Here is a 13,076-nt window from a genome sequence, read left to right as displayed (position 1 = left end):
CGTAGGTCCCATAATTAATTAATAAACAAAAAACAGAAACATATTTTTTTTGGGTTTTAATTAAATATGTTATCTGTTCGTGGCCATTTAGTTACATCCTCTTTCTCTCTCTTCCATCCATCCTATTCAGTCTTCTCCTCCCCTCACTGCAATCGACGGGATCGCTGGCAATGGCAATCGCTGATCAACATCTTTCGATGCACGCCGCTCCACATCGCTACTTCAACTGACGATTTATTCATGTCCCAAGTTTCTGATCCAGATGACGCCGTGAAATAGAGGTCGATCTCTCTACTCGATCTATTGAAGCTTTTGTTGAATCTGTGCATATGGGGCTATCCCAAGACACTCTAATTTTTGTTTTTCTTTGTATCTACTTTGTTATGCTTTCTGATTATCTTAAATTTTGAATTTGGATTTGGATTTGGATTTGATTTGCTTGCATAATCACTGGTGCAGAATGAAAAACCTTTTAATTAGCTGTCAGTGTTCTATACTCGTCTACTCTACTCATCTTCATCGCTCAGTCTCAGACTCTCTATACGACTGTAAGTTCACTTTGTAGAGCTTATTATTTTCAATTGTGTGCATCTTTCTTACTTTGTAACTTATAAGAAATATGATCGATGATGGTATTAGCTATTTATTGATTCATTACTGTGTTTTACAGCAAAGAGAAGCAGAAAAACGAACTCCTGATGTCGCTCTATTTGCTTTCCCTAACTTTCTTTTGTTTGCTCTGCAGTCGGTGTCTATTTGATTTGGAAACCTAATTTATTTTCGTTAGTGCTTTCATTTTGTTTCTGGTTTCAATGGCATTTTGCTCAAAAAATATTTTGTTATATATTTGCAGCTAACAACAGTAAGATAAGAAGTTTATAAGTTGATTTTCGCTAATGAAGAAGTCAACAAGTTCGCATCGCCTAGTATGAATACTTACATCTCCGTATTTTTTATAAATTCTTTCCCTCCTTACTTTTTGCTAGCTGTTGGAGGAGGCTGAGGAGGGAATGGATCATTCTACTCTAATGTCCAAGCCTGAGATTCTTGTGTAGGTTATAATTTCCACAACTCAATTTATAAATTTTTTACAAGCAATGATAGGTTGGATATTCTGTTAAATGCTTAATTTGGAGGGTTGAGAGCTGAATGCACTTTCTTCCTTTGGCATATGTGTATAAGTTCAGAAAAGTGTCAATAACTAATGTTGGAGGCAGTTATGAATCTGCAAGTCACCGGAACAGCGAACTTTTGAAATTTCTTGATACATTTGAACTGATTACTAGAGTTTGTATAGGATAACAGAGGAGACTCCTACTGCAATACATTTTGATATAATCAATATCTATCATGTTATAATTTTATCTCTAGCATAACTAATGTTATATATATTTATATATGTATGTATATAAAGCTTTCATCCTCTATTGATGTCATTGTTGTATTTGGGCAAGACCAAATTTTATGGCAGACATATCCTATTAATTTGTGTTTCTTGGGTTTTTCTGTAGGATATTATTTGGGCAGAAGCACATCAGAAGAGTTTGGGTGACATTGGGCGTCTTCAGTAGAGCTGCAGAGAAAATTATTGTACTTCAATTTTTAATTTCCATTCGAGGATACTTTTACGCTTTTAAGTATAGGTATGGACTGCTAGTATTGGATTTGGTCAGCTGTACATACATTTTGGCAATGGTATAAAAACTAGTATATTTTTGCTTCAATACAAGAGCTGTCGTAGAATGGGACCCACGAATAACAAACCAGAGTGGCAGATTTCTTCAAAACCAGATTCCAGAATTGGGTGGTAATCTGGCATTTAATGGTAACATTTAATAATATAAATAAAGCAGAAGTCACTGTTCATTGTCAGAGAGTGCAGAGTCTAGCGCTTTTGGCAATGTACCCCGAATTGGCACGGACAGAGTTTGTGGTGGCTAATTGGTACAATTCCAAATGGAGTCTGTACAAATAGCGTCGGACACCATATTTGTAGCTAAAGACCAATAGCCACAGCTATCCGTCCTCAGTAGACTCAATAGCCACAGATTAATGGTTGTGGCCATAGGCCTGTTTTCTAGTAGTGATTGTATTTGTGTGGACAATTCAAATGACTAAACAATGAGGCATGTTCACCTAAGGAATAGTTTTGAAGGGCTTGTAAGAGATAAGTGAATCTGACGGCTAAAAACAAATGCACGGTTTTAAGTTGTTATAATTTCAATTTTTTAATTTATTACATGTGGTTGAGATATAGTTATGTTTTACAGTCTCTTAAAATTTTTAATATCCTATATATGAATATTTGCAGAGGTACTACTGAATGGGTTGTTTGGACCCAAAATGAGGAGCCAAACATGGGTAACATCGATCCCGTTATTTTTATTTTTTTGCAATAGTAAATCAAATTACCGTGCTACAGGGTACCTATTTGTTATATATGAGATTTCCCGTTTTAGATTAATGTATTAGTCTCATATACAACGGAACGTGTTCGAGTATGAGAATAGGGTTCATATATAGTCTTACCGCGCGATCAGCAACAGTAGTAAGGTTACGGATTCTACCAACATAGCCTCCTATTCCAATATAAAGGATTGAATAGGCTGCTAAAAGATAATTGACTGTGTTTGCCTGAGGGATCAGGTTGAAACCCACTATGCCGTTAAAACCTCTCGCAAAATTTTCGCGGCTGATGTTTAACAGAGGTCTCGGAATCCCTCCTACTGCATCGATAATCGCTCTGAAAATCAATAAACACCATTTATGTGTAAGAACTAGACTAAAGCCCACGAATGCATAGACATGAAAATTTCATGATCAAGTGTATATATATAAGAAAATTTGATAACCGAATTCCTCGATGATTCGAGCAACAACAGGCTAGGGTTGAGCAACGCCTTCTGCGCACCAGAAGGAGGCGGACCACCTCCGGCCAAATTTGGACTGATACTGTCAAGCCCTCTTCCAAGAGCACCAAACTGGAAAAACTCAGCCTCCAAGAATTCCAAGCTCAAAGCAAACTGAAGGCGGTCACTCCGGTCAGTATCATTCACGTTCGGGAGGGGCACGCAGTTGGGACTCTTGACTTATGACCTCATGAACAAGGCAGAGATCCAAAGCAACAAGAACAAGGAAGGCAGTAATGAGAAAATGAGAGATTGAACGAGCCATTGCAAATTGAGTACGTGAACGAACCACGCTTCTATTTCTGAATTTATATAGAGTACGTTGCACCGAGTGAACGAAGTCAATGATTGTGATTTGTTTTTTGTAGTCTTGTACGTAAAAGTTAGTGCATCAATCGCTATACTTGGAGTGCCTACGTGATGGAGAGTTTGGAGACGAAGAAGATCACCTAGTTCAGTTTAGTTTTTTTCTTCCTTTTGCCGCATTTTACTCAAGAGTGCTTCTATTCATACCTCCAAGTTTTGTATTTGAACCTCTTTTTCTAAATTTTGACAATAAAATTCTAATTTTACCCTTATTTTTTTTCTTTCGTCGATTCGTTCTCTCTTTCCTTCTTTCTATATATCCACTTCTTTCATCTCAGTACGCATTGCTTAATTGGCCTAACTACAGTAACATTGGATCACATGAATTAAACCTTGAAATGCTAAAGCCCCTTCTTATAATCCAGAATAGATGTATGCATAATTATTGTTGGATGCAAGTAGGAAGATGATCAGATCCGAAATTGCATTATGTATATCTAGCACACTACAACCAAATAACCATCTAGATTCGGAATATAGAGATGAATGACAGAGAGTCATTGGGTTTCAATCATCCAGAATATAGATATATTCTGAGCTTTGGTATGTAATGTTATTACCATCCAGAACGTACGTTAACCATTCTGAGCAAAATACTAATAACAATGATATATGTTCATTAACCATTGTGGGATAGATAAGGTATACTGTAAAAAAATAAAAACATATAGAGAAGAAGTTTCTCCAACGCAATTGAAGAAATTTTAGTTTTTTTGTTTTCTAGAAGGATAAAGTAGGAATTAAAAATATTCAAAAATTGAGAGAGGTCTATGTGCCAATTTTGGAGGTATGAATAAAATTCCCTTTACTCAAAAGTGTGATGAGTTTTGTGCTTTAGCTGATGCAAATAGCCATTAAATTAAGATAATATTGGCGGCAGAATTAGGCACATCTAAAATTGCATAGATTTAGTCCCAAGCTATTAAACTATTTTATAGATCATGACCTAATTTATACATGTCTGTCAGATATTTCCCATATTTTTCCCCCGAGTTTCTGATTTTGGATGTCCCCTGCGGTGGCAACGGTCCTTACCTCAAATTGGTTGATCGATGGAACGACAAAAAGAAAAAGAAAGAAAGGTCGCAATTAAAGTGAGCCAAACGATAGGCAAATCCACCTTAGGCTTAGTTTGGGATTGCTGTGCTGTGAGAGGAAACACTTCCTAACTTGCTATGAGATGAATCACTTCCGAACTTGCTGTGAGAGGAAGCAGCTGAGGTGTTTGGTAAACTCACTACTACAAAAAGGTCATCAGACGACGGTGGATTTGTGTTGTGTGATGACCAAGCTCACCGTGGTCTAAGTGAGTGTTGTGTGATTGAAACATCAGACAACGGTGATTTCACCGTTGTGTGATAGTACTTTGCTCAACAGAATACTAGTTTCTGTTGTGTGAATTCTGCGCAGGCATGTGCCTGGCATGGCATGAGCGGGGATGCCGCGGCACAATCAGACAACAGAAAAAGAAATTTGCCGTTGTCTGAGATTCATAACACACAACAGATATAACTCATTCTTTGTTGTCTGAGACTAATAACAGACAACAGATATAACTCATTCTTTGTTGTCTGAGACTAATAACAGACAACGGATATAACTTAATGTTTGTTGTTTGAGGTAAGTAACACACAACTAAAGTAAAATTATCTCCCTTGTCTGTTGATTACTCAGACAACAGAGATGATTTGATTTCTGTTGTGTGATATTAATCTCAGAGAACAGAATTTGTTTTCTTTGTTGTTGGTTGTTAGTTCACACAACAAATTCTTTGTATCAACCATTGTGTGAGCAATGTAAGGTTTGTTGTTTGAGCTTGGTTCTCACAACATTATTTGGAGCTGTTGTTTGTTCATTATGTAATTCATACTTGGAATCTCTTTCCAAAAATAATGCTCCATATTACCATATAAAACCACACTAGTCCATATCATTCAAGTAGCATTTTTCAAACATCCAAACATTCAAGTTACTAGATAATATACCAAAAAAGAAAGCATTCCTAGCTGCTACCTACACATGAATCAAAAGCATCCCTAGCTATTTCTAGCTGCTGGCTAGACCCATGAATCAAACTTGGTAGCTCACATGCTGAAAGGAGGTAATCCACAGTACTTGCTTCTTAAGCTCTAAGATCCTACTCCAACTCATTTATGTTGCTTCTTGAGCTTTGGGTTATTACAGCAGAGGAGGTATCCTTGGTTATGGGTCTGATGTCTTCCATCCCAGTACTCACTCTCATATACCGGCATAGTCTTTGTGTCATATGAAAAAGGACTAGGAATAACCCTGCAAGTTGGACAACTCAAATGAGCAGTATAAAAAAAAATAAAAAAAACAAACAAATCAGAGCAAACACAAAGACATAATCAAAGAGAACACAAAGAACCAATAAGTAAATAGAGGTATATAAACTCTCTGTTTTTCCCCCAGAAAGATTTAATCTTTGAAATCATAAACTGAAGCAAGTAACCAACTTGTTAATTAGGTGCAAATGAGAGATTTAGGGGTGGGTGGAGTCCTTAAATTCATAAAGCAGCCCATATCGTTCATTCCTCCATATCGTTCAGTCCTTAAACTCATACCACAAATTCAAGGCAGTAAAACATAAACTGTGCACTAGCAACCAAATAATTGCAGGCCAAGGGTACCCTCACAGATGACAATGACCTCAATGTTCAATGACCTCACAAATAATCAAACATTAAATTTCTCCTAGACAATTATAAAGTTCAGAAGTACATGTAAGGACTAGCATACTAGATAGCAGAACCAATGAAATGAAACAGGGGAAGCTAGGGCCTACCAAAAATGAATCCAAAACTAAGCTTCTAGGAATATAGCGCACCTCATTCGTGAAAATTACATATAACTGTCTAGATATAGCAACAATGAAAAGTGTCCGAACAAGCTTTTCAGGCTCTCCCCCTAATTTCAAAGAAAGTAGAACTTATTAGAATTGCTATAAGAACCATAGCAGAAAGAAGAGAAGAAGAACAAGCAGTGAAATTATGCAACACTAAAACAGACACACCCATTTTGATGTCAGTGAAGATGCAGATGCATTAAAAAAGGTAGCCATTGATTCTGAAGCAACTGCCTTAGCAAGCGATACAAACAGAATTCATTGCAGGGATACAAACAAAATTCATTGCAGGGATACAAACAAAATTCAATGGAAAGATAATTCAATTAGAGATATACCTTTAACAATATAAGGTTCTTTACGCTTAGTCGATCATCCACTAATCCAAAGCCATCAGGTGGCCATACCTAATAATAACATGAAAGAAGAAATTTTTGGCCTTCCTAATAGCATAAAAATAGGCCATAAACATTACTTGCTGTGCAAAGTATATACAAAAGTAGCATAGTGGATTACTTATTCAGTAATCACTTTTTAAAAGATTACATGACAAGAGCAAAACAATGAGTCAATTAGGAATCCATGCCCAAATAAACGAATAAATATCCATGCCCATTGAATTAAGCTTCACGATGGAAAAATTTTCCACATATAGGAAGACAAAAGAAATTAAGTTGCAGACAATATGAAACTGCAAATGAGACTTCAATTAACAATAAGCAAGACTCCTTTTCTAGAATGATGTCAGGGAAGTTTTACTGCATCCATTAATGGCATGCAGTGGACATCAAACACCATGCAATTAAAAGATTAAAGAGGTATCCATGAAATTCACAGAATATGGCCACATTTCTGATACTAATTAAGTTCCAGAAAAAGGGAACTTGCTTGAAAAGAAAGCAATTAGTTCAAGCACAAAGCAATGCAACCAAAAAGTAATGCTTGAGTCTGTCAAAAATAAAAGGACAAACAAAATGTACTGAAAATTCTTCACCAAGAGCAGAAAACCAATTTTGTTAGTTTTCTTTACAGGACAAGATCCATTAATGGTAGCATTTATCTGTCTACTCTGATTTCCATTCCACTAGGGTTCTTGAAACATATAGGTTTCGCACATTGCAACCAAAATATGTTAGCTTTCAACTATGCATTATGCCTAAGAAAGAAATCAACCAAACTTATGAGCTCACACGAAGTCTTCATACCAAGTGTACTGAAACTTTTCTGTTTGGAACATTGACTGCAGCATGATTTTTGTGCTTTCAACAAAACTAAAGATTACATGTACCAGTCCCTACAAAGAAGTATTAACACACTTCTTCTCAATTAAAAATTCCTGTCATTGTTCCCTACAATGCCCTACTCTAAAACAATAAAGAAGAAACAATGAATAAATCTATATAAGAGAACAAAACGTGATCTCTATTGTTCATTTGGGATCCAACTTATTCCTTAATCGAACCTCTGGGCTTAAACTACATACACATACATCAATCACTTAAAATAACAGATCCACGACAAAATTTATCATCTCTGTGCTTATAGTATCACAACCAAGTAACAAATGGACAATTAAAGGTAGCACGAAACATCTAAATACCTGTGCTATATTATGTAGATCAATAATATTACCAACCAGCAAGTGTTCAAAAGTTTGGGATAATTAACAAAAAAGATGAGACAACCTCTACAGTCAACTACAAATGAACACAAGATGACTCCAATCATCTTGAAATTTTCACAATACTTCAATATCAGGTATCTATAAACTCTAACTGGAAGGGACGGAGACTATAAACTCAATTGGGAAGATAACTCCATACATTTTGACGACTTCCTAAAAATCCAGAACTATTGGTTGATAAACATACTGAAGAAAATCGATCCACAAACTCAAATTATAAACCAAATCCCAAAACCCAGAAAAATCTAACCATTCTCACCTTGATGAATTCCAGGTCAAGGTAAAAAGTACAAGTGCTATGAGAATACCAAAATGCTTGTCCATTGTGAAGAAGAAACAAGCTCGTGCAGTGCAGTCACCCTATCAATGACTCAGAGATACTAAGAAACTACCAGAATGCAAATGATGATGTCCAACAAAGACAAGGAGATGCTAAGACATTCATAAATCATGCAAAAACAAGGAAATAGTGATAATACATTCATAAATCTGCCAAAGAAATGGAATCGTATCAAAATTCACATGCATCAAAGGAACAAAGCTGGGCTGCTTCAATCTTATCACACCTCCTGTTTACTTGGCCCACACAGCACATTACTTAAAGAGAAACAATCACATTGACAAATAGATATATATCAAAAGTACTCACTGTAGTTGGAACAGAGTACTTCCCGTCCGAGAGGTTAAGGTCAAGCAGTTGACGGATCCCATTTTTCACTTTCGCCCGAACTGATGATTCCAGCTCATCAGCGTTGCCAGATAGTCTACCCGACTGGGTTTTGGTTTGCGAATAAGCATTTTTATCATGATATTTATGATACGATGCATCAGAGGACCCACCGGAATCTTTAAATCTATTACTCGAGTCCTTAGGAAGCAGGATTCCTGACTTAGACTTATCAATATCCTTCACCTCTACTTGCAGTGCAGAAGCATCTCCATCCAATGCTTTCAACGGAGAAGGATTCATAACTGTTTTAGAATCAGCAGACTTTTTAGTGGATGAATAACCGGAAGAGTTCAATGGATTCTGAAATTCCACATCTTCACGGTGTTCCGTGGTTACAGCAATAGTAATGAGAGCAGATGAGTTCTTTGCAAGTCCCGATGTAATCTTTGCTGCAGCTGTCTTACCTAACTTTGCTTGTTTATTTGGCACGTGACAGTCATCAGTTTCACCGGGGCTCTTTGCCTCTTTTCTTCTCCTTTTCTTTGGTTGCTGGTTAGGTAATGCAGCAGTTGTGTTTCTAGGGACAGGGAAGAAAACATCATAACTTAATCAGATAAAATTCTACAATATCAAAAACAATATATCAGAAAATTATATACAGAATGAGAAAAAAGACTAAGGAAACCTACATCCGTTCTAGTTGGCCCCTGTTAACAAAGAATCCGTCATGTTTTATAGCTGAATTATCCACTTCAAAATATTCATCCTGCATAACACATAGTGAAGGAACAATAGAAACATATTAGCACAGTTGCCAGGCCACTATATACATGAAAAATCAATAGATAGAGATACCCACCAACTCAGCATCATCAATAAATGAGTCCTCAGTATCATACTGATCGTCATCAGGAATATTTTGATCTTCATCGTCACTACTATCTTTACCCTGTATTCATAATGATTATATAACACCAAGTTACACAAAAGCCGATGAAACTAAGAGCCAAATAAGCAGCATTACTAACGCTAGAATTAAAATACCATATATAGGCGCTCAATCTTCTCAATCACAACACTAAAACGATTCGGCGCAGCTTCATCTTTCCCTTCCTCTCCCTCTCCCTCTCCAGAAGGTTGTACCTAGAAAATGTGATGCTCAATTAATAAAAAAAGATAAAACTATCATCATAGGCATCGTAGAAACAGTTGACCTTATCGAAGAATTGCCATCTTAAGACTAAAAGTGCAGATCATGCACCAAATCTGATATATAGCCATGACATGAACTTGATTCCCTCAATATACGAACACATTTAAGATGAAAATCCTAATTTAACAAACGCATTCCCAACTTAGAATAACTCATAGTCTGAAGACAAGCCATAAGCTACACCAGCAAGATTGAATTTGTGATAAGATTGAAGCAGCCCAGCTTTGTTCCTTTGATCACAACCAAAATTCAATGCCAAAGCTTTGAATTTGTTGCTAGTGTCCAAAGCTCTCAGATTATCAAAATCCAGACTGGCAGATTGTGATTTTCCAGTTCACTAACTTTGCTGCTTCTTGAACTGTGCTCTGATTCGTACACGAAGCTAGGGCTGGGCATTTAAGCCCGAAAACCCACAAACCCGAACCGGCCCGTCAAAACCCGACCCGTTCGGGCCGGGCCCTATTTTTTTTTTTAACAAAACGGTTCGGGCCAGGCCTTTACTTTCAAAGTTACGGTTCGGGCCGGGCCATCACTTTCAAAATGGCAAAAGCCCGTCAGGCCCGTCTTATATTTAAAAGGGACACATGTCCATTTCTTATTGGAGCTAATATAAGGCTCAACATTTTTACATAAGATCGGACACACTGAAATATTCTCACTCAAAAACCTAAATGACTAAACGTCTAAACCTAATCAATCACTCTATCAGCCTTCATTTCTTCCCAAACTGAGACTGAGAGGCCGCCTCCTTCATTATCAATCGTTTTTCACAAACCCGATCTGAACCTGCCATATCTGCTAGCGACCAGCACTCAACGCCGAGACTGCTCTCTCTCTCTCTCTCTCTTCTCTTCACCTGCACTGCTGCACGGCCGAGACTGCCGCTTTCACTCTTCTCCTTTGCCAACGCCGTGACTCGAAGACATGGGGAGGCTAAGAGGACGCGCAGACGCGGGGAGGCTGAGAGAACTCGCAGACGCGGGGTGGCTGAGAGAACGCGCAGACGCGGAGAGGCAGAGGCTCGAAATCCCGATCTGTGAGTTTCTTTCTCAGTTTCTCCCTATACTCTCTGAGTTTAATTTACTCTCTCAGTTTCTTCTTTCTCCCTCACAGATCTTTCTGCCATAAGCCAATTCGAAGCCAGGGAATAGAAGCTCGTTCTTCAGGTCTGCAGTTTCTGAACTTTCTGGTATTTTTGTTTATTAAGAGATCTGCAGTTTCTGGTATTTTTGCATATTGACTTGTTGATGATCTTGAATGTTGTTATTGAAGTAGGTTCTCATACAAGTAACCATCATTTAGATGATCTGCATTTTTTTTTTCTGGTTGTTTTGAATAAGTTGACTTGTTGATGATCTACAGATACGGCGGGTATTGCATATTGACTTGTTTATTAAGAGTTATTGTGTTTGTGTTTGTCAGTTTATGTTTGCTGATAAAATGAGGCTGAAATGTGATGGAATTGTTGAATCCTAAATTTAAATTTTTGATTTTAGTGACTGCAAATATACTTGTGAGTTGTGGTTCCTGAAAATGGATTTTAATGTAGCTTGTACTATGTGATTACAGGCTTGCAGCATGGCTACTGATGGGACGGCTATTGTTCCATCGCCGACAGCTCCAGTAGAACCAGACCCACCAGCGCCAATTAGTCCAACAGGTCGTCCTCCTAGATCCAGATAATGTTTATATATATAGACATCACAGATGAAAACCTTGCCAAGCCTTATTTAACGTTATTTGGGCTTGAAGAAGCAGAGAGCACTGTGGTTAGTTTTCAACTTGTGAATGACATGCATGTTGGCTATGAAGTTTTGCTCTGTGCTAAATAATATTTACCAAGGCTATAACTTATCTTGTTTTGTTTGTTTTCTGCATAGGTGGCTGCTTTTGATGTCCAAGTCAACTCTTAATATCTATTAGAGTCAAATCCAACACCAAGCAATATAGAGGTAACAGTTTCTCATGTACCATATTTTCCTTATGAAAAATAACTACGGTGGTACCTAAAATTTCTGGTGTGGCTTTTGTAGGAGTTCTGCTCAGGGCTTCTGCATGGCACTTTGTCTCCATACTTCAAATCACAAGCAATACCTAATAACGTGAGTAGTTTTTTCCCTTAAAAGCATTTGGATCAATGATGATAAACCAGTCTTGGAAAGCTTCCAAATTTCATTTATGCTTTTGACAATAGTTATATAGTTTGCTTCTTTGTGTGTTACTACATTATCTTTCAGCTGAATAAGTTTATTTTATAGCAGTACCAATGAAACAATGAATAATCTCAATGCTAATTTCATAATCTGATAGATTTATCACATGCATATTGTTGGTTTAAGTCACTCAAAAGCTGTGAATCGTGAACTCTTTCTTATACAGTTTATGAAAAACTTCCATGTTATCTAAATCTCTTTATGATGGTTGTTGTAGGCAAAAGCAAAACTGTGGAGTCCAGTTGATGGATGGAAGCTGTTGAATTGCTCGATGGAGAACTGGAAAAAGGGCTGCTAAATTGTTGTATTTGAAATTTTGAATTAGGACTTTCTATTTCAATTGCATATTTGTATTTCAAACTTGGACAGTTGGACATTTGAACTTCATATTTAAATTCGATCATTGTATTTCAAACTTTCAATTGCGGGTATTGTGATTAACTTGTATTTGAATTTGGATTTTATGTATTTTGGATAGTTCAATTTGCAGCTTCAACTTTGGATCTTGATATTGTGTTTTGATTCAAATCTAAACAGGTTGAAATGAATGAAATTAAATGAATGAAATCTGGTACATAGCAAGGTAGATTATATATCCTACTAAGCAAAAAATACAGGTTTTTGGGCCCGAAAGCCCGTAAGCCCGGCCCGAAATGAAACGGGCTTGTCCCGGGCCGGTCCCTGTTTGTGTCAAAGCGGGCCGGGTCCGGGCCCAATGAAAAACGGGCCGGTCCCGGGCCCAGTGAAATTATTGTTGGACCCGGCCCGTGCCCAGCCCTACACGAAGCTTCCTGAAATTCTAGAAATTAGAAAGAAACTAAAAGATCATAGATTATAGGAGGAAGAAATTAGAAGATGAGCCAAAAAAACGACGGGCAAAAACCTTTTATTTGTTGCTTCTCTTCCAATCGGAGAAATAAGGTAACCTAAACAATCAAACCCATAACAATCTGAATTAGATTCTCACCCAAAATGAAGAAATTAACTTCACAGCAAAATTAGAATCCATTAGCCAGAATGCGAGAAAGACTTACGGAAGCGAGTCGCCGAGGAGAGAGAGATCGAGCTGGAGGCGGAAGGGAAGGGGAGAAAAACCACAACCCGGAGGAGGCTCAAGCTGTTGACGACTGTCACAGGTAGGGAGAAGAGGGTGAA

At 37.4% G+C, this 13,076-nt stretch overlaps 1 protein-coding gene and 1 long non-coding RNA gene across 6 annotated transcripts; one reads left to right on the top strand and one right to left on the bottom strand.

Moving 5' to 3' along the window:
* Positions 1-133: 133 nt before the first annotated feature.
* Positions 134-1,052, top strand: LOC121049773. Of its 2 annotated transcripts, none has more exons than XR_005801310.1 (3): positions 134-281; positions 460-548; positions 987-1,052. It is a non-coding gene; the product is annotated as an uncharacterized LOC121049773 (long non-coding RNA). The 2 variants fall into 2 exon arrangements; XR_005801311.1 differs by having other exon boundaries at positions 854-1,043.
* Positions 1,053-5,443: 4,391 nt separating this feature from the next.
* On the bottom strand, positions 5,444-9,883 carry LOC112174534 (ubinuclein-2). 4 transcript variants are annotated; one of them, XM_040509749.1, is made up of 8 exons: positions 9,540-9,883; positions 9,355-9,444; positions 9,185-9,261; positions 8,960-9,072; positions 8,475-8,797; positions 6,480-6,548; positions 6,124-6,203; positions 5,444-5,564 (listed from the first exon to the last, which is right to left on the bottom strand). In XM_040509749.1, the coding sequence occupies exons 1-7, from the start codon at positions 9,540-9,542 to the stop codon at positions 6,138-6,140; spliced, it is 741 nt and encodes a 246-aa protein (XP_040365683.1). In that variant the 5' UTR covers positions 9,543-9,883; the 3' UTR covers positions 5,444-5,564; positions 6,124-6,137. The 4 variants fall into 4 exon arrangements, with proteins under 4 accessions (XP_040365683.1, XP_040365680.1, XP_040365681.1 ...); XM_040509746.1 differs by having other exon boundaries at positions 5,453-5,564; positions 8,475-9,072; XM_040509747.1 differs by lacking the exon at positions 6,480-6,548 and having other exon boundaries at positions 5,455-5,564; positions 8,475-9,072.
* Positions 9,884-13,076: the final 3,193 nt, after the last annotated feature.

This window comes from Rosa chinensis, chromosome 6 (assembly GCF_002994745.2).
Source record: "Rosa chinensis cultivar Old Blush chromosome 6, RchiOBHm-V2, whole genome shotgun sequence".
Taxonomy (NCBI): domain Eukaryota; kingdom Viridiplantae; phylum Streptophyta; class Magnoliopsida; order Rosales; family Rosaceae; genus Rosa; species Rosa chinensis.
Note: the sequence above shows the minus strand (reverse complement) of the source record. Positions and strands in the feature narration are given on the sequence as shown.